This window comes from Aspergillus pseudoviridinutans (assembly GCF_018340605.1).
Source record: "Aspergillus pseudoviridinutans IFM 55266 DNA, scaffold_6, whole genome shotgun sequence".
NCBI classification, from domain to species: domain Eukaryota; kingdom Fungi; phylum Ascomycota; class Eurotiomycetes; order Eurotiales; family Aspergillaceae; genus Aspergillus; species Aspergillus pseudoviridinutans.
This window is the reverse complement of record NW_025091286.1, coordinates 316,345-340,695: the sequence shown is the minus strand read 5'-3', so window position 1 is coordinate 340,695 and position 24,351 is coordinate 316,345. Positions and strand designations below refer to the sequence as shown.

The 24,351-nt window shown below is 52.1% G+C and overlaps 9 protein-coding genes across 9 annotated transcripts; 4 read left to right on the top strand and 5 right to left on the bottom strand.

Moving 5' to 3' along the window:
• Positions 1-218: 218 nt before the first annotated feature.
• On the bottom strand, positions 219-2,939 carry Asppvi_008573 (beta-glucosidase; the record flags this gene model as incomplete). Its single annotated transcript, XM_043304439.1, has 3 exons — positions 219-1,802; positions 1,852-2,103; positions 2,160-2,939. 3 exons carry the CDS (start codon positions 2,937-2,939, stop codon positions 219-221), a joined length of 2,616 nt encoding a protein of 871 aa, XP_043160374.1.
• A 1,439-nt stretch (positions 2,940-4,378) lies between these two features.
• On the bottom strand, positions 4,379-6,632 carry Asppvi_008572 (alkaline phosphatase D family protein; the record flags this gene model as incomplete). Its single annotated transcript, XM_043304438.1, has 8 exons — positions 4,379-4,998; positions 5,048-5,304; positions 5,356-5,494; positions 5,542-5,696; positions 5,751-5,783; positions 5,839-5,908; positions 5,962-6,121; positions 6,180-6,632. 8 exons carry the CDS (start codon positions 6,630-6,632, stop codon positions 4,379-4,381), a joined length of 1,887 nt encoding a protein of 628 aa, XP_043160373.1.
• Positions 6,633-7,555: 923 nt separating this feature from the next.
• Positions 7,556-8,629, bottom strand: Asppvi_008571 (S-methyl-5-thioadenosine phosphorylase; the record flags this gene model as incomplete). The annotated part of the gene is made up of 3 exons (XM_043304437.1): positions 7,556-7,953; positions 8,026-8,535; positions 8,602-8,629. 3 exons carry the CDS (start codon positions 8,627-8,629, stop codon positions 7,556-7,558), a joined length of 936 nt encoding a protein of 311 aa, XP_043160372.1.
• Positions 8,630-9,292: 663 nt separating this feature from the next.
• Asppvi_008570 (6-phosphogluconate dehydrogenase, decarboxylating) lies at positions 9,293-10,849 on the bottom strand (the record flags this gene model as incomplete). The annotated part of the gene is made up of 1 exon (XM_043304436.1): positions 9,293-10,849. The coding sequence occupies one exon, from the start codon at positions 10,847-10,849 to the stop codon at positions 9,293-9,295; it is 1,557 nt and encodes a 518-aa protein (XP_043160371.1).
• A 624-nt stretch (positions 10,850-11,473) lies between these two features.
• Asppvi_008569 (sugar phosphate isomerase/epimerase family protein) lies at positions 11,474-12,599 on the top strand (the record flags this gene model as incomplete). The annotated part of the gene is made up of 2 exons (XM_043304435.1): positions 11,474-11,878; positions 11,943-12,599. 2 exons carry the CDS (start codon positions 11,474-11,476, stop codon positions 12,597-12,599), a joined length of 1,062 nt encoding a protein of 353 aa, XP_043160370.1.
• A 217-nt stretch (positions 12,600-12,816) lies between these two features.
• Positions 12,817-14,711, bottom strand: prnC (delta-1-pyrroline-5-carboxylate dehydrogenase prnC; the record flags this gene model as incomplete). The annotated part of the gene is made up of 4 exons (XM_043304434.1): positions 12,817-13,942; positions 13,994-14,355; positions 14,410-14,517; positions 14,571-14,711. The coding sequence occupies 4 exons, from the start codon at positions 14,709-14,711 to the stop codon at positions 12,817-12,819; spliced, it is 1,737 nt and encodes a 578-aa protein (XP_043160369.1).
• Positions 14,712-17,696: 2,985 nt separating this feature from the next.
• Positions 17,697-19,195, top strand: Asppvi_008567 (proline dehydrogenase family protein; the record flags this gene model as incomplete). The annotated part of the gene is made up of 2 exons (XM_043304433.1): positions 17,697-18,277; positions 18,337-19,195. 2 exons carry the CDS (start codon positions 17,697-17,699, stop codon positions 19,193-19,195), a joined length of 1,440 nt encoding a protein of 479 aa, XP_043160368.1.
• A 1,798-nt stretch (positions 19,196-20,993) lies between these two features.
• Positions 20,994-22,559, top strand: Asppvi_008566 (ankyrin repeat protein; the record flags this gene model as incomplete). Its single annotated transcript, XM_043304432.1, has 1 exon — positions 20,994-22,559. The coding sequence occupies one exon, from the start codon at positions 20,994-20,996 to the stop codon at positions 22,557-22,559; it is 1,566 nt and encodes a 521-aa protein (XP_043160367.1).
• A 422-nt stretch (positions 22,560-22,981) lies between these two features.
• Asppvi_008565 (putative proline utilization protein PrnX) lies at positions 22,982-24,055 on the top strand (the record flags this gene model as incomplete). The annotated part of the gene is made up of 1 exon (XM_043304431.1): positions 22,982-24,055. The coding sequence occupies one exon, from the start codon at positions 22,982-22,984 to the stop codon at positions 24,053-24,055; it is 1,074 nt and encodes a 357-aa protein (XP_043160366.1).
• Between the last annotated feature and the right edge of the window lie 296 nt (positions 24,056-24,351).

The window sequence follows — 24,351 nt, the reverse complement described above, 5'->3', positions numbered from 1 at the left end:
AGGACAGACTCGGTCGAAGGACTGATCGATCGACCGGTGGTTGTCCTTGATGGATAATACCTTAGTGGGGAGAAGATGACCGGAAGCTTGAGATGGAGATCGGCGAAGGCAAAGTGGTTGTGCATTAGTCAGCAACTGCATATCGTATCGCCTTGTGCAAATTATGCAGCACATATTATAAAAACACCCAAATTCGAGGTATATAAAGGAAACTAAGATTATATAATTGTGCAAGCACCTCCCACATCACAGACAGCCCTCATGTCCAGCACGCTTTCCCCAAGCCAGATCTTCACTCCCTGGCCCTGAACAGGCGCCTTCCAGTCCTGTACCACCACATCCCAGACACTGATATCCTTGCGCGTGATCTCCATGGTCAGGGTCTCACTGGCCCCGGGGGCCAGGATTGTCGTCTTCGCGAATTGCCGCAGCTGGTGAGAGGGCGTCTCCACACCCAGCGTATCGGGTAGTTCGACGTAGAGTTGCGCGACGGCCCGGCCGGGCCGGTTGCCGGTGTTTGTGACTTTGACGCTGACGGCGAAGGCCACGTCGAAGAGGGCCGGATTGCCTCCTTCTGCGCCGCCGGCACGCGGGGCCGGTTGGGGGACGGTCGTGTACCCTGCGGGGTAGGGGTATGTATTGCTGGAGTTCTTTGCGGCGCCGGCGGGGTCGTCGAGGTATGGGTAGAGGTAGCGCCAGATGCGGTTGAAGTTCGTGGGCCAGGCTACTTCGGAGGGATTTGGGATGGTGGCGGGGTAGGTTGGGGTTGGACCTTTGGAGGGCCGGGTCGGCGGGTAGGCGCTGTCGACTGCGGTGCGTACGGACAGCGTGGGCTGCGAGAAGTTGAACGTGGTGTAGGACAGCCCGTGGCCGAAGGGATAGCGCGGGGTGATGTTGGCTTTCAGGAAGTAGCGGTAGTCAATGTACAGGCCCTCGGTGTAGGTGTCCTGGATCTGGACGATAGGCTGCGAGAGGAGACCCACGCTGGATGGGTAGTCCGATTCGGCGCGTGGGATCGTGTACGGGAGATGGCCGCTGGGGCTGTAGTCGCCGAAGAGGACATCCGTTAAGGACCAGCCGGCCTCCTGCCCGGGGAGATGCGCGACAAGGACGGCCTTTACCGACGGCAGATCGATCCATTCTTCCATGAGGATAGGACCCACGGTGTGGATGACCACGACGACGTTGGAGAACTTCGCCGCTGCGTCTTTGACGAGAGTGTCGCCGTTGTGCCATGCGTTCAGCCCGGCCGACGTTCGGTCCCCTGGATTCCCTTCGACGGTGATATAGTTCTCTCCTGAGTCGGCGTTGATGAACACCACGGCGATATCGCCTGAGCTTACCGCCACATTAGAGGGGAAGCTATCGGTGATATAGAAGGTAGCGTTGGATGAGATGTTGGCAATGGCTTCCTGTGGTGTGACCAAGTACGGAAGCCTGGACGTGCCACTGCCCCAGCCCATGGTCAACACCCCTTTGTCGCAACCCTGATCGGTGCAGGAGTTGAGACCGTCTGGGTTAGGCCCGGCGTCTGTTCCGAAAACCTTTAGAGACTCATTCTTTCCCAACGGGAGAATATTGCCATCGTTCTTTAGCAAGGTGATGGCATCTCTCGCGATTGCCCGCGCAGTGATGTTGTGATCGGCCTGCACGTTGACATACTGGTTGACAACGCCGGATGGAGAGAAAAGAGCGCCTGGGTACAAAGGCCCCGTCGCGTCTTGTGTGTTGCTCGAGAAGTTGGGCAGCGGAAAGTCTCCATCCTGGCCCATCTTGTACCATGTCGCCACGATTCTGGTGACCTGATGATGATCAGCATMTGAAACGAATAAACGCGACGAGAAAACTTACCATGTCGTTCAGCCGCGAAACCGGAACGGAGCCATTCAGGATAGAGCGCGAGAGCTCAGAGCCCCAGTAAGCATCGCCGAAAAGCGGTACAGCACCGTCGCCGGGCATGGCCATATCCAGACCAGCCAGGGCCGATGAGACTCCGCCATACTGCCCAAGCCAGTCGGTCATGACGAACCCCTGGAATCCCAGCTCGTCTTTCAGGATGTCATTGAGCAGCTTGCTATTCTGGCTACACGCCGAACTATTCACCTAGGCGCCCGACTCATCAGATGGCCTGACGCTAGAACACGAGTGGAGGCACTCACATCATTGTACGCAGCCATGACGGCGCCAACTCCAGCCCTAACCCCCTCTGCAAAGGGCCACAGATAGAGTTCGTGGAGAGTTCGATCGTCGATATTGGACGAGTAACCGGTTTGGGCGATGCTACTCATTCGGTACATCTCTTGCTCGTTGCCGATATAGTGCTTGATGGTAGCGATGACACCCTTGCTCTGGATCCCCTTGATCGTCTGTGCACCGCCAATCGCCTGCAGACTGGGATCCGCGCCGAAGCCTTCCCAGTTGCGACCTCCTCTCGGCTTGCGCCCTATCGGGCCGACTGTCGGGCCCAGAAGCACGTTGATTCCCTTTCCGCGGAACTCCTCTCCCATTGCCACACCGCGATCGTACATGAGGTCTTTGTCAAACGTCGCGCCGACAGTGATGCCGGCTGGGAATGCGGTGTTGTGGTCAGAGTTGCGCACTCCTAAAGGAGAATCATGAAGGCAGAGGTTGGGGATGCCGAATCGCAGGGCACTCCCGGTCTGGCCAGCACAGGGGCCCATGTAGAGGCCCGTCCCGGTCGTCAGATTCACCTTTTCGGCCAAGGTCATGTTGCTCACCACCTTCTGGGCCTTGCCGTAAGCCTCAGCCCAGCTGGATAGCCACCCTCCATTAGGGGCAGGGTAGTACGGCGGCGAGGAGTATCCAGCAGCAGAGTCTCGTGATTCCAGCTGAGTGGAAACCCGAGACTCAGAGGTAGGACCCGAAAGTGTCAATGGCACCAGTGAAGCCACAAGGGCCAGAGCTGAAAGCGCGCGCATGGCTGCACAAGCGAGAAATCTCCCGAACTAAGCAGATACGCTCAGCAAGTACTCAAGGTCAACCCCAGGTGCTATCCACACACATAGCCGTAGGCGAGCTGTCGTATCAAAACCCGGACACAGAGTGCGATCGAAACCAGAGGTAGATACCGGGCCACGCTGCACACCTGTGCAGCAGGCCCTAGATATATTCGCGTCATCCAGTCCATCTCCAAGAGGGGAAGGGATATGCAGAGCAAGTCAGCTCGCCGAGGGCCTCCCGCTCATCAAGTCATGTCATCGTGCATAGAATCAGATCAACCGGACCAAGCCCTTGATTCGGAGCGTTTGCCTATTTCTGGTTCTTCACCTCCTGAGAAATGTGGCATGTGCCCTCTCCCACAAGGATCCGGGTAAAAAGCATGGCGGTGCCTCAAGTGACTGCTTCATCTCACTGGACAATAGGGCAAGCTGGCGTCGGTGGCCAAGACGGCGTGGTTCCTCCGTTTCGAAACAAGGCCGATTGTGGTCTAGTGGTTGACGATCTTGCGCTGCAGGAGCAGGCTGACTCGCGGCAAGGATCCATCATGAGACCTTTCTGCCTACATTCCGTCCTGCAGTCGTGGAGGGGCTGCAGGAGGAAAATGAGTGTCGAGTGCCGTCTGCCTACCCCACATGCCAGGCATAACCCTCGGTAATGTGTTCCATCTCATTCCCCACGAGGACAATCTTGCAGACTTCGAAGTTTACCGTAACTCCAGCTTTAAACAAGTGCAGTAAATGCTCCGTACTACTAAACCTTGATCAGGAGTGCAGATCCATCGGTTAGAGGAGAAGCTGACGATTGTTTCCCCACACTGGGGCAATCTGGCGTGGAGATATGGGATTCGAATGAGATATTCAGGGGCGCCATGTTGATCACGGCCTCTTTCAAAGAAAAGAGAGCAGGAACTGTTATTCTTAGAATTATGCGTCAAGAGTCTCTTTTTCTGGTGATATCATCGAATGTGCCATGTGCCAGATTAAAGATAAGAGGAACAAGGCCAAAAAGTCCGCCAATCAGCTAATATATATATTGTGACAAAGATAAGTATTTTGAGCCGATCAATTCTACTTATCGGCCTATTTCCGAGACATAATAGATTAACTTCGATGAAATTGGTTTGTATACGCTTCGCCCTGCAGAATGGTCAGTTCTACAGGCGTATCTCGTCCGTAACACCATGTTGAAAGCCTTCCACTCAACCAAAGACAGCAGCGTATTGACTTGACGATTTGCAGGAAGCCTTTTAAGGTAATCATGCTTCTAATATGTCAAGCCATTAAGGTATAGGACACTAAGTGCACAAAGAATCCACTGGAACGGTCTGAATGACCGTAGAAACACCACCAAATCTGCAGTGCTTTCAAATAGGCCATTCTAAATCAGCAGTCCGACCACAAATTTTTCCATCAATCTACTACCTATAGACGGAATAACTACCAGTGGCGGTGTTATTCGTCTGGTTGGTAGGAACCAGCTGCCCATTCTTGAGCCATCCGTTGGCCACAGCGCCTCCGCCCACCACGCCGTTGGAGTTGCGTTCCAGATGATTGGCACCGCTCTTGACGGTGAAGTTGGCGAGAGAGATTTCCTCGCCGTTACGCTCCTTGATGTTGGGTAGACCGAAGAAGCGGGCTTCTACTTCCTTCGGTGTGATGTGAAGCTCAAAGTATCCGCGGTAGTAGAGTTCCGACCAGTGAAGCTCTTCATTGTCAGTGACCAGAGCCTTCGAAGCCTTGTTGGCATCGGCAATCGTAATGTTCTGTCCGTAGGGCGAGGGGGAGGTAAGTGCAGTCCCGGCGAATTCAACACCAATGGCGCCGGCACCGGTCTTGGGGTTGTACAGCTTGTTGTCGATCCAAGCCACGTCGCTCACCCAGTTGGCATGAGAGTCACCGGCGATCATGATATTGTTGCCAATCTGGTGGTCGTAGAGAGTTTGAAGTGTGCGGTTCTTGTTGGCCAGATATCCATCCCAGGCATCGACATTCAGAGGATGTTCACTGTTGGCAATGGACTGATTGAGCCGAGAGAAGACTACTTGTGTTAGTCCTCACCCTTGAATCAAAACATCAAGAGGACATACTAATCTGGCTACCAATAATGCGCCAGTGGGCACCTCGGCTAGCCGAATCGATCAAATTGCGGTAGAACCAGTTCTCCTGGCGGCTACCCATCAGGGTTCGACCGGCATCGTTGGCAATCTCATAGATATAGTCGGTATTGTCGTAGGTGTCGGTGATAGAGCGATCATACTGCCTGGTGTCCAGCATGATAAGGTCAACGAGCGAACCGAGCTGGAAGTTTCTCCAGATACGAAGGTTGTCATCCATCTCAACTTGTCTGCGCAGGTTAGTTACCGTGGATAGAAAGGAGTAGCTGCCAGAAGCTGACCTAATTGGCATCCACTCAAAATAGGCACGGACGGCATTCATCTTGCGTTGGTCAACCGACACTCCACCGTGCGTGAGGAAGGACTCCTCAGCGTTGTGGAGCTTGGCGGATCCGTCGCGGTAAGTGTTGTCAGACACCTCTGTTCTAGTCAGATCCCTAGTCCTAATGACTTGCAGGAGCACCTACCGTGGTCGTCCCAAACTGGAATCCAAGCATAGTTCTGGTGGCTGGCCTGGAGATCCAAGTCGGTTCTGTAAGTTGCCAAGCGCCTGCGGTAGTCGTAGAGAGTGAAAATAGTTCGGTCCGGTTGAGGAATGCGTCCCAGACTGTTTCCCCAGCCACTGCATAACACGGTCAGTCGCTGGCTTTATGGACTGGGAGGAGGAGGTTCATACTATTCGCCGTTGGCATATTCGTAAATGTAGTCACTATTGAAGTCAGCCTGGTATTGTCCCATGGTCATCTTAAATTCTCTGGTCCTACCCCAGATGCACAACGTAGTCTACAGAGTCCTTCCTCACAGGATTTCCATAACCGTTGAAGAAACCAAAAGCTGGAGTCTCATTAGGAAGCGATACACAGTCAAAAATAGCAACAAGGACGTACGATAGTTACTGCAGGAGTACACAGCCAGATTGATGTTACTAACGTCATCCTTAGGCGCAGGAGCGGTCTTGGTCCGCCCAATCGGACTCTTGTTGTCCGAGTTGCACACATTGAACTGGTAGTAGTATGTGGTAAACGGCTTCAACTTGGTTGCCTCGACCTATCATGATATAAGCATGATGTGTTGCTCCAAACGGATGATATGCGTTCGTGCTTACCTTGACGGTGTAGTCAATATCAGAGCTGGTGAACACGGTTCCCTCTGAGACAACTTTCTTCATGCCAGCATCATGAGAAACCTTGTAGTTCAAGCAGACAGGCGCCTTGGAGACTGGCTTGCTCATTTGCTTGCCCGAGTAGATAGGCACTGGGTTGTACAGAGGAGCCAGTCCGGATGTAGTACTGTTGTCATTGACATCATCGGAACTGGGGGCACATCGTGTCCACAAGATGACCGACTCAGCATAGGGATCACCTGAAGCCACGCCATGGGTGAAATTCAACTTAGCAGGATCAAAGGCCGATGTCGGCTCACCCCGCTTGGCTACCTTGCGGATCGAAACTCCCAATTCAGGGTGGTTGTAAGAGGGACTGCGGTAGTTGAGGTTGCCCGCATAGCTAGCGGTGGCAGTCGAGGCCGTCAACAACAGAAGGGACAACGAGTACCACATGGTGACTTTGCCAATGCTGAGAGATTCTTTGCTCCGAGGAGATTAGTGAGGATAGCCTGAACGAGGACCAATTTATAGTATCCATATTGAGATAAGATAGCAAGGAATGCTCCGGATCGTTTGCATTCCCTGTCTTGGAGGAACCGACGAGCGCACGGCCAGGAAGCAGCGCCAAGGGCGCAACGTCAGGGCACACGGCATCATAATCAAGCTAGACCTCATCATTCGAGAGTACCAGTGCATGGACGTCATTCCGGACTTGGAATGCTCATTGCGCCGGCGACAAATAGCAGACCGAAGCCAAAGCATGCTGGATCACGAAGCTTTGCCTCTGGATGAACCCCAAGGGCTTGGGTGCCTTGGCGTTCAGGAACTAAGACCCACGTGCTCGGCCCTCCGCTGCTGGGGATTGGAATGCCAAGTCTTTCCGCTAATAGCATGTATATACCTCGCTAGATAGTATCCATAATCATGTAGTAGGAATGAGTCAAAATCAATACAGAGATCATGATAGGTGTAGATATGAGCTATACGTGCCGGTTAAGCGGTGAAACAGCCAAGTGAGGGGTTGATTAGAGCCGTCATCATCATTGCATACAATATGCATATAAGCCAATACAGAGAGACAGAGAGTAAAGCTAGGCTGATTAATAGGTGTGCATGCATCGCTTCCAGCATAAGAATGCAACGGAAGTTCATGGTTGCTGGCTGTACCGTGGGGTATTCAATGGGTCGGAAACGGTCCAAACTGTTTCCAGTAAGTACATCTTTTGTAATGTGAAGGATATGTACCACGACATAAAAAGTTCAATCCTCATAAGTTCGTAACCAACTATAAACGTCTATGCTAGAGCAGTAGATCTACATAATATCAATGTGTTGAAGCATCGTATCTATCATCTCAGAGAAAGAAATTTGAGAGCTTAGTTCCAGTAACCAGGGAAAAGCCATTCCAGCTTCTCCCGAGCCTCAGGGCTCCAGTTGGGTTGGGCGGTGCTGAGGCCGAACTTGATGGAGCCCTCAACGTGCTTGGCCTGGACGAGGTCGGAGTGCTCGTCGCTGGCCAGAGCGTCGAGGACGGCTGTGACAAAGTGTCTGGCATTCTGAGCATTGGCCTTCATGTGGCCCATGACCATCTCCACAGTGACATCGGCGGTCGACTCGTGCCAGCAGTCATAGTCGGTGGACATGCAGATCATCTGGTAGGCCATCTCGGCCTCACGGGCGAGCTTAGCCTCAGGCAGACACGACATGTTGATGACGCTGCCGCCCCAGGACCGGTAAAGGTTGCTCTCGGCGCGGGTAGAGAATTGAGGTCCCTCTGTGATGGAAAAGCGGTCAGCCATAATCCTTGGAGACACAAAACAACGACAACAGAAAATGAATGGCGTACCCATGCAAATCAGAGTTCCACGGTCGTGGAGAACGACACCCTCGCCCTCCAGACTGTGGCCGCAGGCTCGCACAACCTTTGCGACACCCTCGTCGAAGGGGTCGCCGAACGGGACGTGTGCGACCACACCTCCCTCGAAGAAAGTCCAAGGGCGCACACCCTTGGTGCGATCGATGACCTGGTCGGGAATAACGAAATCGCGGGGCTTGATTTCCTCCTGCAAACTACCGACGGCAGAGAAGGCGATGACGGTACGGACTCCAATCGAGCGCAGAGCGGCGATGTTGGCGCGCGCTGGGACCTCATGAGGTGCAATCTGGTGGTGAGCACCGTGTCGGCTGAGGAAGGCAACGGCAACGGTCTTGTTGTTGTGAGAGCATTGGTGGTGCAGGATCGTGATCGGAGAGGAGGGGTTGCCCCAGGGCGTGGTGATCGACAACGACGCAACCTGAGTGAAGCCGGGGAGCTCGCGCAGACCAGTACCACCGATGACGGCGATACGCACAGGCTCTATATTCAGTAAAGATTACATTAGTCTATGCAGGTTGCGGGTCTGTGATAGCACGGAGCACTCACCGTTGTAGGTATTGGGGAGAACGGCCATTCTTCTTGCTAGCTGCTTTTCAGACTCGATTCTTCGGAGGGGTCTTGTGGTAAAGCTTGAGAGGTATCGTTGAAGAGAACAGGATCCAAGCATAAAAAGCAGCACCAGAAAGGACTAATATAGACGCAGCTTTTTACTGCTAAGAGGGGTATTTGGAGTTGGAAAACTTCTGCCCCTTGGCGGGGTCGTCATCCCGATTGGGCGATCCGCTTATCGCGACCCCACGTGGGTCCATCCCAGGTACCGCGGCATCAGTAGGCATCAGTAGGCATCAATCACCCACACAATCAGCCATTTCTTTTGCGGCTTCACCCAGCCGATCTCGTTTGAGATGAGCTGTGGGTATGCCGGAGACATGATATTTTATCACATTCAGCGTCTAAAACCAGGCCTATATCACTTTCAGGGTTGACGTGGCCCTTTTTAAGTTCAAAGCAATGGTCTCCCAATCCCTTGGCTAGAACTAACCTACATCCACAGCGACTACATTGTAGCTGGCTATCCATGGTTGACGGTTGATATACATCTACAGAGCTCAGTCTTATACGAAATTCATGGGAAACCCTATATGAATTGCGTCAACATTTCCCATTCGTCCTAAATATGCACATGCAGATTATAACAACGCGGTTTGGAAACCAAAGTCGGGGCCAACTGGAGCCTTTATGCTGGCTTCCATTCATAATGATGGGGACCCTTTTTGACTGGACCTGGATCTTCACCTGGGACACCTGGCTTGTTGTACGCATGAGCGCCAAAGTAGTCCATCTGCGCCTCCATAAATTTGGTCGGCAGCATCGTTCCTCCTTCGTACTTCAGGTACTCTAACGTGGCGGACAAAGCGGGCATGTACTGATCAGACAAGATTCCTTCAATCACAATCTCTTTTAGGGCGTCAAAATTCTTGTGCAGTTCTCGGGCTACCTCATCCACAAATTTCATATTGGTGAGTCGCGTGTTGGATGTCAGGGCGGGCTGCAGAAGGTCTGCGATGGCTTCGGACTGGATAATGCAACCGCCTCGCCATATCTGAAGGCATCTGCCGAGATCAATGTCCCATTTTTCGTCCTCGGAGGCGCGCGCGATCAATTCGAGACCCTGACAAAATGATGCCAAGAAGGAGCAGTACACCGCTCGGCGCAAGTTCTCAATGAACGCACCGCGATCTTTGGTCGTCTCGATTGGTTTGGGGCTGGGCATATGAAGTTTCTTKGCGACTCGGACTCTCTCTTCACGATTCCCGCTGGCCACACGCAGAAAGTGCGCTGTGGCAAGAGTGGGTGCCGAGACGTGACGCTCAGCTGACTCCATAATCGACCAGTACGGAGTCCCCTCGGTGTTGTCATCGTCTTGGACCACCTTGTCAAGCACATCGTCAAGTACATAGCCATCATCTTTGCTAGCACCTTCGCCGTGGTAGTCACCTTGAGGTGTCTTTTTTCTGTGCAACATATCTGCACCGATCTGAAGGAGATAATTGTTCTTGAGTTCGCCTTCTTGGTTCCACTTGGAGAAGAGGTCGCCAATCTCATCATAGTTGAGGCCTAACCCGTTGTGCAGGATGGACCATGCCTCCGCGAGTGTCGAGAGCATACCTCCTTCAATACCGTTGTGAACCATCTTGACGTAGTGTCCCGAGCCCGCAGGGCCAATTCGTGTGACACATGGCTTGCCAGTCTTGCTGTCTTTGGCAGAGTAGAGCTCCAGGAGCGGCATGACGAGCTCGAGTGCTTTGGCATCTCCACCAGGCGACAAGCTGGGCCCGTGTCGAGCGGACTGGTAGCCTCCAGAAACACCCATTCCGATCCAGTGAACCCCAATCTCAGCGCACTCTTTCTGTCTTCTTTCTGTCCGTCGGTAGTTTTCATTTCCTCCATCGAGAATGATGTCGCCGGCCTTCAGATCATGTTTGATCATCCCCAGTACGGAGTCTGCCGGGTGACCATGTGTAATGGAAAAGAGGAATAATTTCCGTTCGGCCTTGCCCTCCAGGCTCTTAGTAAACTCGTCGATATTGTAGAACCCGTCGATCTTGCCCTTCAGATGCTGTGCATCTTTGGCGAACTTCATCACCGAATCGACATTTTTTGGGTCCACGTCCCATACTGAGACATCGCAACCCAGCTCGGAGAAGGCAAAGGTCATCATCGAGCCCATGTTCCCCGCTCCGACAATGCCGATGCGCTTGAATCTTTGAATTGGGTCTTGTGATGATGGCATGATGGCGTTTCACAGTATAGTTAACTTGGTCGATCTGGGTTCTATACAGGGGTGATTAAAAATCAGAGCTCGGAGAAAATGGGTATAGAAAGATCGACTACTCTACATGGAATAACATCTCTTATTGAACGGACCTCCAGTGGCAATCGGACAGCGCATCCGGCCTGAAGAAGCGTACGCTGGAATTACATCACGGCGGAGACGTCATGGGAAGCATAATCCTGCCCTTGGTGCATCTCCGAGGAGAAAGGCAGTCTGTTATCTGATCTCATTCGATATCTGGAAGTCCATAATGCACAATGTCATTTTCTCTGCGTAGGTGTGATTATCAATGCGTCGGAAACCGACTCCGTCGTTGCCGGATGTCCTGAAGTTGCGTTGCAGATGTTCATTTGCCCTAATTCGGCCGATCTCATGGTTACATCATCGCCTCGGACAGCTTCAATTCCAGGAACACATGATATCAACTTATCAATTGCTGTCCTAATTTGCATGGCTTTACTTATGTTTTTGTATTGAATTCCTTCCGGTGATCGCTCATCTTGCCGGCTGTATTACTGTATTTCCTTCCCTAGTCTTATTCCAATAGTAACAACATATACAACACCGATCACAAGAAACACCATGATCGCATCAGCCCCAAGTATCACATACGAATCCCTCCGCAAAATCCCTCTGGCATATGCCTCCTGCTCGATCGGCAGCAGCAACGCCGACACACTCCCCCGGAAGCTTGAAGCCATCAGCCAAGCCGGCTTCACAGCTATCGAGCTATCATTCCCCGATATCATCGACTATGGCTCACGAACTCTCGGCCACCAAGTCGCCTCGGAGAACTTCGCCGAGATCATCTCCGTAGCTGGCGAGATCCGAAAGCTCTGCGACGCCAATAATCTCAAGGTGATGATGCTGCAGCCGTTCGCGAACTTCGAGGGCTGGCCTCGAGGGTCGCTGGAGCGCCAGGATGCCTTTACCCGTGTCAACGGGTGGATCGAGATCATGAATGTCGTCGGGACGGATCTGCTGCAGGTATGCCTACGCCGCTTTGATCCTCCTGCTACATAACGCAAGCTAATGACAATAATGAGAAAAGGTCGGCTCAACAGATGCCCCCGCCGAGAAAATCACCACGGACCGCAACGAGATCGTCGCCGACCTCCGCGAACTGGCCGACCTGCTCGCAAAACGCAACATGCGCCTCGCCTACGAAAACTGGTGCTGGTCCACTCACGCCCCCACCTGGAAAGACGTCTGGGAGATCGTCCGTGCAGTCGACCGCCCCAACATCGGCCTGTGCCTGGATACGTTCCAGACCGCAGGGTCCGAATGGGGCGATCCCCGGACCATCTCCGGCCGGATAGACGATATGGACCTCGACGAGCTGAACCGGCGCTTCGCGGCGAGTATGGACGAGCTGGCGCGGTCGATTCCGCCGGAGAAGATCTATCTACTGCAGATTTCGGATGCGTATAAGCCCACCCGGCCGATCGAGGATAAGGTGATCAATGGGCTTCGGCCGCGGGGGCGCTGGAGCCATGATTTCCGGCCTATGCCGTATGACGGTGGGTACTTGCCCATTGAGGAGGTGACGCGGGCGGTGCTCAAGACCGGGTTCCGGGGGTGGTTTTCTATGGAGATCTTTGACGGGGGGAATCAGGGGAAGGGAAAGAAGTACGATATGATTCCGTATGCGAAGAATGCGATGGAGAGTATGCAGAAGCTCTTGAAGAATTGCGCGGATGATAAATAGTTGAGGATTTTGTCATTGAATGCAATCATAGACTCATTCAAGTAAAAATATGAATATATTTATTCAGGTGTCAAAACACTCAAATTTTAGGTCATGCATCCGTAATGCGAAACGCCAGTCATGCAAGGAAATCAAACGAAACAAAAGTAAAATGCATCAATACATCAACATATGGGGGAATAATAATCACCGAACCGAAGTACATGTCATTGCCAGCTTACGCATTGCTGGGATACTCGACCTTGTAAGAAGGAACGAATTCCTCCTTGATCGAGCGCAAGCTGACGAACCGCGAGAGCAAGTTCCCGCTGCCAGCCTTATCGTTGGTCCCGCTTGCACGAGCACCACCGAAGGGCTGCTGGCCGACAACGGCACCGGTGCTCTTGCAGTTGATGTAGAAGTTACCCGCGGTGCTGCGGAGAGCATCCTCCGCAACCCGGACGGCCTCGCGGTCCTGCGCGAAGACGGAGCCGGTGAGACCGTACTCGCCGGTCTGGTCGATCTTCTCGCAGATCTTGGAGAAGTCGGCCTCTGTGGCATCGTTGTAGCTGTGCACGACCAGGATGGGGCCGAAGAGCTCGCGCGAGAGAAGAGGGTGGTCAGGGTTCGAGGTGTGGTAGACGGTGGGCTGGATGTACCAACCCTTGGAGGAGTCGTAGGTGCCGCCGACGAGGAGCTCGAGCTCGGAGTCGTTCTTGGCGTCCTCGATGACCTGGGAGAGCTTGTTGAAGGAGGCCTCGTGGATGACGGGACCGCAGAAGTTGGTGAAGTCGGTGGGCTCGCCGATCTTGAGCTGCTTGGTTTCGGACACGACCTGCTCGAGGAACTGGTCGGCGATGGAGGATGCGACGTAGGCGCGGGAGGTGGCGCTGCACTTCTGGCCCTGGAACTCAAAGGCACCACGGACGGTCTGCACGGCGGCGTTGCGGACGTCGGCCGACTTGTGGATGAGGTGGAAGTTCTTGCCACCGGTTTCGCCGACGATGCGAGGGTAGCTGCGGTACTTGCCCTCGGCGACACCCTGGGCGATCTTTCCGTACAGGGAGCGGAATACGGCGGTGCTTCCGGTGAAATGGAGGGCAGCAAATTCGCGGTGGTTGAGTACGGTGTTGGTGACCTCTTCGGCATCGCCGGGCACAAACTGGATGACGTTCTTGGGCAGACCGGCCTCCAAAAGGATCTGGTGAACCAGCCAGTTGGACGCGATGGCAGCTGGGGACGGCTTCCAGATGACGACGTTACCCATCAGAGCAGGAGCGCCAGCCAGGTTACCACCGATGGCAGTAAAGTTGAAGGGGCTGATAGCGTAGACGAAACCTTCAAGGGGACGGTATTCAACGCGGCTGCGCTAGTCAGCTATTGTCCTGCTTGATCGAATATGCAAAGTAACTCACTTCCAGACTCCAGGAGCGTGGTGAACAGGCTGCTGAGCGTACATGTCCTCAGCGTACTTGACGCCGAACCGGAAAAAATCGCACAGCTCAGCAGCAGCATCAATCTCCGCCTGCCAGGCGTTCTTGCCCTGTCCGTGCATGGTCAAGGCCATAATGTCATAGCGGTACTTGGTCGAGATCAGATCAGCAGCCTTGAGGAAGACGCTCGCACGGTCTGCGAACGATGTAGCGGCCCACGACGTGCGAGCCTCCAGGGCTGCGTCAATAGCCGCCTGAACATCGGCGGCGGTGGCGTTGGAGTAGGTGGCCACCGGGGCACGAGAGGCAGGGTTGGGCTGTGTGAAGGTTTGCGAGCTCTTGATCTGGGAATTGTCAGTCTCTTGATTTAGTATAAATGTTCACTTGATGAAACCAACCTCCTTGCCTGCAATCACAAGCGGTACGTTAAGAGGAGCAGACTGCTTGGTCTTGGCCAGGGCATCTTCCAGAGCTTTGCGATCAGGCGAGCCAGGGGCATAGTGTTTCTATTTTGATGTTAGAATCAATTTCTCGCGTGGATGAAAGTCGAAAAACTTACGTTGGGTTCATTGTCGATGCGAGGCACCTTGAAAGTAGCGTAAGTGCCCATCGCCCTACTAGGACGAACAAAGCTGCTAGTAAGAGAACGGCATTTTGCGAATGGCTGCGCTCGCACGCGGGGAAGCAATGAGGACTGCATTTTGAAGATCCTTGATATTGCCAACAACAAGATCAAAGAGAAATCACGAGCAGAAAAGGGTAAGGAAAGATGGAAAATGAAGCAAAAGAATCCAGTCGAAAGCCTGCGCGGGGAAAGCTCCTGTACCTTTAAAGCGAGGGACCGGCTACGGTCGGTGGAATGAGCCAGTCAGAGGCGAAGAAGACGATCAGTCAGCACGATTACCATACATTACTGTGACGTGAATTCATTCTCCAAATTCTTCGGTTTATTCCCCTCACCAAGCGCGGCATAATCACTGGTGGCGTGGAAGTCGGGCGGTCATGGTAATGGTAATACCACTTTTTCTGCCTGAGTAATCGCTGCCGGCTCGGTAGTTGTACTGTGTAACTGTATGGTCCGGTACGCATTCCGGGTGGGACACGCCTAAACCGGGCCGGATAATACTGTCAAATGTGCCCGGTACGGGCAGCCGAGAGGGTTTCCATTACCCTATAGATGGATATTTTCTAGAAGATATCAATATGATATCTATGTTATCCGTTCTGCAGATATTTGATACCTCCAGATTAGATCTCTTATTGACTAACAGAAATATTGATGCGGTGACACCTCTGGCCATTTCTCCGCATTGCGGAGATGGGGTTCTATATTCTGTACATTACGGATTGCTAAACACCAATTGTGTCGGAACAGTCTAGATTACAACATCTATACTAACAACATTCTCTGAGTGAATCATGCTATCCACCTCTAGACTCTCTCCAGCGAATTACGCGGCTGCCGGTCAAAGTCATTTTCGCAGAACCTGTGAACCTCCTCMTTGCCCGACAACACATCGATGTCAGGAACCTTTGTCATGCGGTACCGCAAACCAGAGAACCTTGAGAGGCAGTTTATCAATAGTTATATCCTTGGCCAGTTAGCATGTTTTACAAAATCTATGGCCATGAACATGTAATGAAATGCCAGCCGCAAATCCCATACGGCTCAGTAAACCGTCCGATGAGATAGGGAACCGAAACCCCTCGATTGGTAGGTAGGTGGTCATCTCTCCAAGAACATTCGTGACAAACCAACCATGGAAGACATGGCGAGGTAGCTCATGAATAGAGGCGCCTTCGGATATTAGACAGCCCTGGCCTTCGAATCTTCATTCAAGTTATTTCATCTTACCAGGACCAACCATTGAGAGAGTCGCTCCCGACCCAACCAAAAGACCTGTACCAATGCAACTACCTAGAGCAATGAGCTGGGGATGTCTTGACGGCAAGCCTCGTTGCGTGTTCGTGTTGGGTCTATTGCGTGTCCCAATCCCTTTGGATCCTCGTAGTCATATTCATTCGAGGGAGACCTTTCAACTCTAGCTTCCTCGAGGCCCTTGGGCGAAGGAGGCCTCATACTGAAGTCACGCAAGGCAAAGACAAACAACTACGAGGACTGCCTGCAAAGAAAGACAAATTGGTAGCTGGTAGCGCTTTAAAAGGTATCTTATAGAAAACGAGGGACAGAAGCAGTTTGCCGGAAAGCCTAACATTCCAGCTCTAACGTTTCACATTCATGAGTGCAACTCTTTCCATTTCTCTGCACGAAATTATTTACAATTGACTTCAAGGGTGTTCGGATGAGGCTTCCAGAACCCAGCATTATTGGCGCGGAAAGATATCGAACGAGAATTGTGGGGTTGACGGCACAAGGTCCGTGGCAGTGTGGCTGCCATGCTAAAAGAGCCGGAGATCAACCGATGTAGGAATGTCGGCGCAGAAGGAAGAAGAATTCTTTCGAGTCGACATGTCAGAATGGATATGATCCTCTCCGAAAAACGCGGGGTTTTCTCCAAAGAAGCCTGGAAGCCTGGAAGCCTCGAATGACCAGAAACTGGCACATATCCACAATTGTAAAGCTGTTAGTAACGAGAACTGACGGCGGTTTCTCGGCCTTCAAAGGTCTGCATAAAAATTCGAACATCTTGCTCTAGAAAAGCTTGATTCATCAGGATCTATATCCCAATATGCTCATTGGCTGATATAAGGCACGTGATAAGACTATTTAGGCAAGTTGCGCTAGGCCATATTCGATTGATTTCCACGCCCTGGAACGTGTGTCTGCCTCAAAGACCAGGCATAAAGTAGACCCGGCTAACATCGGCCTTCTATTCTCGGCATGTTTCAGTTCATTCCTCAAGTCACGCGACTTGGCAGGATGAGGTAGGACTGCTTGATTGTGTAACCTGGGCTGCACAAAGCGATCATCATTATTATATTACCTTACACATTAGTCAAGCTAGATTAATTCTGAGGTCACCTGCTCACGGTCACGCGATCTTTGGCATTATCCCAGCAAAGTGACCGGCCCGGTCAAGCGGCTTGTCTGCTGTGGAGACACTGTGGCCGGCCCGCGAACCGGTTGTCCTAAGATTGCTTATCGTTCCCAGATTGGATTGAGCCTTGGACTCCTTGATGTCAGCTTGTCGACATTGGCCACTGACACAAGCTGAGGCTTCCTGCTTATCCCAAATACAGACTTACACATGCTAGACTCGGCACTCTTATGGTTATCATATCCAATAGTAGAACAGTCAATATCAAACAGGAAATCAAACTGAACCGTGATTCCGTCGTAGTGGTAACTCAGTCAAGGGCATACAGAACTAGTGGTCGATCCTGTTCTATGGGTGGATCCAAGATATGAATGCATTACAATCTTGTATCACTGCCGCTGGCAGACGGCGCCACTCTGCATGGCCTCTTTCCAAAGGAATAATATTACTGACCGTCCCGGCCCTCACGCGGTTTCCACCGGCTGTACTATCACTTCTTTTAGCACCAAGTAGTGTCTTTAAGGATAATAACCTGTCTAAATTTCCTCAGTATCGCGAGTACTAAACTCATCGACATCCTTATCCTTATTCCAACTACTTGATTATCATCCATCAATACCTCAGCATTGTTCGTCGCTCGTCCTAGGGTTTATTGCGCCGGTACCGCCACCTTATCAACCACAACAATGAAGGCACCCCGCCGTCCTTTGCGGGCTGTGTCTTGCATCCCCACGACTTATCCTACTCCCCGATATGTCAGCGGCACTAGCAATGCGAAATCATCCATCGCGGCGACATCGGCTAGTAGCCTGTTGCATCAAGTTCCTCCATCCCCCAAGAAGGAGGCAACCTCGCCGCTCGCAAAACTGCCTCTCTCATCTGTCCTGCGGTCCTTGATGATCCTCTCTGTTTCTTCGTCTTCACTTCTACTGAAGCCATGCATCTATACCCTTTCAGTGTTGGCGCATCCCAAAACGCCTCTTCTCGACGTTGCCAAAAATCCTCTGCTCAATATGCTCGTCAAGCACACGATCTACAAGCAGTTTAACGCGGGTGAGAACAAACTGGAAGTTCAGCAGTCCATTCGCGCTATCAAGAATCTCGGATACCGTGGCGTCCTTCTGGGTTACGCCAAGGAGGTCTTGGTTGGTGAGAGCAACGCCAGCCCTCGTGATGAAAAGGTCGCTCGCGAAGAGGTCCAGATGTGGTTGGACGGAACTCTGCAGACTGTGGATATGGCACACGAAGGCGATTTCGTCGCTCTGAAGTATGTTCTCTTGATTCCCTTCTAAAAAGTAATTTGAGCCGATCAACTAACTGCCCTAGGTTCACTGGTATGGGTGTCCAGGCGTTGGACCTCTTGCAGAAGAAGGCCACCCCCTCTCCATTCATGGATGAAGCAATCCAGCGAGTTTGTGACTTGGCTATTTCCCGTAACGTTCGTCTGCTCGTCGATGCCGAGGAGCAGGCGGTGCAGCCCGGAATCGAGAACTGGACCATGAAATACCAGAAGTACTGCAATTCGCAGACACCTGGCCGTGCCATCTTCTACAACACCTACCAGGCCTATTTGTGTTCGACCCCCGCCACTCTCGCCAAGCACCTGGAGATCGCTCGTCAGGAAGGCTACACCCTTGGTGTGAAGCTTGTCCGTGGAGCCTATCTCAAGACCGAGCCTCGCCATTTGATCTGGTCGAAGAAGGAGGAAACCGACGCTTGCTACGATGGCATTGTCGAAGCTCTCCTCACCAGACGGTACAACTCCATGCTCCAGTCCGCATCTGCAGAACACAAGACCGAACTGCCCCCCGTTAACGTTATCATCGCCACACACAACCGTGATTCTGTCCGCAAGGCACACGCGCTGCGTCTCCAGCAGGCAAGCCAGGGCGAGGACAAGGGCGTGGATCTCTCGTACGCTCAGCTCCAGGGCATGGCGGACGAAGTCAGCTGCGAGCTGCTGGAAGGTTTCCAGAGCTCCGAGCCCACTAGCAAGAACTCGTTCGTGGAATCGCCTAACGTGTACAAGCTTCTCACCTGGGGATCGGTCAAGGAATGCATGGGATTCCTACTCAGACGGGCCGTCGAGAACACCGAGGCAGTCGGGCGTACCAAGCAATCGCAGGAGGCCATGTTTGCTGAACTCAAGCGCAGAGCCCGCCAGGCTTTCCGTCTGAGCAACTGATCGTCATGCTGTTGAGTTTTCTTTCGTACTTCTGATACCATCCTGCGCTCTGGCTAAAAATCCCTTTGCATTGTTACGCATGTTTTCTCTTGCATGCTGTTATGCATATTTTTCCTTTTCTCTTGCGTGATTCCGTGATCTCCTGCTGGCGGAAATGCATTTAGATGGCGTTAGTGGTTTATGTTTGCCTTAGCTTGTTTCATCGATTAATGATAACGACTTCTAGAAATGAATAAAGGAAAGGGATCACTTTCTGCGCTCTCCGGCTGTAGAAGAACCGCCCAACGATGGTACCTTTCTCCTTAATTAGGGCAACACCATCTTAGCAAGGATCCCAGCATTACGTCAAGCGCCTATTGGTGCATGATGACAGGGGAAGAATCAAGGAAAGAAAACTAAAAAAAGAATATTAGGATCGGAAAGAAATGCAAATGACAAAAGCAAAAACCTGAAGGGCAACTTTTACCTGTTGGGAATTGCCCTTCTGAACTCTGGAGAGACCCATGTCCATCATCAGAGCAACCACCATCAGTGTTTGCCAACGCATCCTGAGCTTTCCTCTTTACCCATCCGAGATTGCCCCTTTTCCACCCTTGTGTGATACCCTTGTCGGTACGGACCACTCCTCTACGTACTTTCTCTCAGTTTTGTCACAGCCTGATACACTCACACCGGCTACACCGCTCGGACAGAGCAGTGCGCGGCTAGAGTATGGTACTTTTGTCTTGTGCCTCACCTGGGCTGCTGGGTTCTGGCCCTGTCCTCCCGGGATGTTGGATCGATTACCGGGATATTATTATTATTATGATCACTGAGAAGGTGACCACAGCTGACCACGGCCGGCCATACGCGGGGCTTTTCTCTTCAGCTCCCGAAAAAAGGAACTATTTCATTAGATTTGCCGCCAGCCCAGTTTATGCCTTATTCCATCGTCTTGGAAGCTTGCCCTTTCTCGATAACAGCACAGTACTTTTGCACTGCGGGGAACACCATCCGGAAGCCGACACTGATCAATCGAAAGACGAAGCTCAAAGCTCACTGCCAATTGGTGATACCTTCATCACGAAGGTGAGAATAAAATTTGGGAGAACGGGGAGGATAATGCAGGTATCAGGCTTTGCTGCCCTTCGAAACGAAGCGCCCTTCAATTATTTGACTAGGTGGACGTGTCGTCGGACGGGAATGAATGAGGCCATGGAATTTCCCATTTAATCCGGCTGCTCCCTCACTGAAGATATTCAGATATACTACTTATTCTTTCCGGTCATGTTTGTCACCTGCGGTATCCCCCCTCTTGTTTCGTGTTCCGAGTCGTCTTTTGAAAAGGCACACGTTGGCACTTTAGCTACGAGCTTTGTGCCCTTTTCTAGTCGTTGTCGTCCTGTTCCCCTTTTCTTTGGAGACTTGAGTCTGTCGACACTTGACAGCCATGACAAGAGATTGGGAGGAGATCAAGGACGATATCAGACAGCTCTACCTGGAGCAAGATCTGACCTGTACCGAGGTAATGTTGGAGATGCAGAGACGGGGATTTCACAAGTCGTGAGTACAGTGGATGTCTCTCAGGTCAATATTCCGCGGCTGAACAAGAGAGCAGAAGACGCTCGTACAAGAACTGTTTCAGGCGCTGGGGCTTTAGAAAGACTAGGAGACGGGCTGGAAACATTGGTACATCGCCACCGGGATTGTCAATCGACCAAGGGATGCCGGTTGATGACGATGATACAACATTATCGCCGCTCACCGATCACGCGCGTCCGGGGTGAGAATCCAATAGACATCTTCGACTTGGGACAACATGCTCATAAAAGGTTCCGCTTCCAGGTACTCGCAGGCTAACAACCTCGTCTCCTTCGCATCGGGCACAGCCGTGACATACCCTACTGGTCCTGGGGCCTATGCCTCTGACCATCCTGAGATCGGAGAGCCCTTGCCTATGATTGACCAGACGTTTGCGAATTTCTTCTTGGACTTACAAGACGACTCGGACTACACGAAGCTCCATCGAGCTGTCAACAACGAACAAGCAGACGAGGTGAAAGCCTTGCTGAGCCGAGGTGCACCGATTGATGCTCAGGATCGGAAGGGCAACTTGCCAGTGCATTACACTGCTGAGCATCAAAACGTGGAGATTTTTAAAATTCTACTCGGCTATCGCGTGGAGAGAGTCGAGCCCATGGTCAAGCAGGATCTTGCTCGACTCACCCTTGACCATCGAAATGCGGACGGAAATACCCCACTGCATCTGGCCATTTCAGCAAGAAGTTTAAACCAGGATCATCAAAGGAGCTTTGTGACCCAACTTCTGGGGGCCGGGGCCAATCCTCATATCCCCAATAACCTTGGCGTGACTCCGATACACATGGCTGTGGAACTCGTCTCACCGACCATGAGCTGGAATCATGGACGTCACGTTGTCAAGATGCTGACGGCCAAGGCTGCCGATCTCACAACCGAGAAGAAAACATCCCTGTTCAAGCTCTTCCTCGCAAATTCATACAATGCTTGGGCTGACGTTAACAGTCACCTCAACGCATTGTTCAGGACCTTTTTAGGCAATGGTGCTGACCCGGATGTGACGATAGGACCGAACTCTCAGCGTCTATTGACATACTTCCTGCACTACTGCTATAAGACTCGCTCTGCCTCCCGGAAATGTGACACCCGGCTTGCCACGTTGATATGTAAGAAATTAGATGTCGCGAGAGTCAACAGCATAGGCGAGACATGTGTCCATCAGCTCATTAGGTTCCTGGGTGCTTGGTACTATGATCCTTCAGTATACGAATTACTCCAGATCGTGGTGGAAAGGGGAGCGGATGTCAACCATCTCAACATGGCCCGGCAGTCACCTCTGATGCTGCTCTTGGAGAGAAGGCAACTTGTGGACGACGTCTACACGGTGTTGGCATTCCTTCTCAGTCGCGGAGCAAATCCACTGATCCCCGATGCGGCTGGGAACTTTCCGATATATGTGGCTGTTCGAAACAATCCCTGGCTGGGATCCAAGCTTGCGAAAATGATCCTCCACGTGGACAATGGATTAGACACAATCGTCCCCTGGCAGTTTACCTGGTGGCAATCGTGGATGCACGCTATCGCCTCAGAAGATTGGGGCACGTCGGTAACGATGCTTCAACAGGCTCGCCACTCACCACCACCGGACATTCAGGCCCTACTATACTGTCTGGCGTTGGCCGTTCTCGCCGAAAAACATCTGCGTCGAGCAAAAGACTGGTATCAGAACAGTGAGAAAAGTCCTGAGCAACAGAACCAACACCGGACGACTGTGCGAAATATACTCCTGAAGAGCCGGGGGCTGGATATTGATCCGGACTGGTTCCTATACCTGCTGAAATTATAGCCTTGCAAGGGGATTCTTCATGCTGTTGAAATAGACGATACCTTAACTTTTTTTCATATTTTACTAGAATCGGTCTGCAATCTACCTCCATGTATGCTTCTTGATCATTTGAGAGAGACCTGGGGTCGGATGCACCCGTAGTTAAATAAATGACCATGTTGAGCATCAATATCTCATTTAAAGAGGAATTGGTTAAATCCTCGGTTAGGACCGGCCACTATCTGGACTTCTTTCCGACGTGCAGCTAAACAATGCCAGCGCAGTTAACTCCACCTCCGACATCGCCGTAGATCATCAGTGGGACAGAGGATCGTTTAGTGACTCGATAAAGGAGAGTCTACTAGTACAAGTGACTTCTACATTAACGAGAAAACACAACTTGCTGCGGCTGCGGAATACATTATTTCATCTCGAGGCCCAAGATGCATATTCTGTCCGAACCAGACGTCTCTCGCATTCTGAGGAACCTAACTCCAGAACAATGCCACATCTTACTCGACGCTCTGAGCGAAGCCCTGGTAACCGTCTCAGCAGAGACAACTAAACCAGAGCCAGAGCGTCTCGTCCATCAACCCCTCCGCACCACCATCACCACCAAAGACCAGAATCTATCGCTCTTCATGCCCGTCTCCAACACAGCCAGCACAGGCATAAAGATCGTCACGGCCTCCCAGCGCGAAGGCATTATCGGGGTCATCAACATCTTCTCACCGGAGGGCCGGCTCCTCGGCCTGCTCAGCGCCGCAGAAGTCACGGCCTTTCGCACGGCCCTCGCTACCATGACTCTGTTTACCCGCTGCACGTCCATCGCTAAGACGCACATTTTGATTTTCGGCTCGGGTCGTCAAGCAGAGTGGCACGCTCGGCTGGCGCTGCTGCTGGTTCCGCGGCTGGTCCGCCGAATCACCTTCATCAACCGAGGTCGCAGACGGCTGGAGGAGATGGAGAGGGAGGTGATTGCGGAGCTGAGACGTTCCTATCCGGATATCGTATTCGCAACGCTGACCAGGGAGGGGACTGATGATGCTGAGTATGAGGCACGGCTGCGCGAGGAGGTCGCCTCGTCCGATGTCATTTTCAGCTGCACGCCGTCTACGGAGCCAAATTTTCCCTATGGGTACCTTTCATCTACGCCTACGACTACGTCTGCGCCAAAGCAGCGGTTTATTTCGTTGATTGGGTCGTACAAGCCGCATATGTGCGAGGTTGACACGGAGACGATCCTCTCGGGTCGTGGGAAGATCTATGTTGATTCTCGGGAGGCTTGTCTTGAGGAATCTGGGGAGCTGATCAAGGCGCAGGTACGAGGGGAGCAGTTGGTTGAGATTGGGGAGTTGTTTGGGAGATTGGGGAAGTCGGAGCCGATTGAGGTGCCGGAGGGGTGTAATGTGGTTTTTAAGTGCGTGGGTATGGGCATCATGGATCTGGTGATTGGGAAGAAACTGTTGGATATTGGTGTCGAGAAGGGATTGGGAATGAATGTGGATGGTTTCTGACGGTTCTTTCTCATTTATTTCCTCCTGACTCTGAACGTATGAACGTGGATGAGCAGCAGCATATCAGGTAGTGGGTTCGCTAAGTATATCTAGAGACGTATGCCTGAGGCATGAATCAGGTGGCAATGCAATCCCGCGAGTAGTAATTGCTGAGTTAAAGCACAGATATATTCTTGCCCATGCACTTCTCTACGAGCACGATCGTAAATAAGAGGCTGTAGAGAGTCATAACCCTCGTACTTATGCAATGCTAATTTGATCTGTGGGGAATTGCGCATTTGCTTATCAGGTTTATC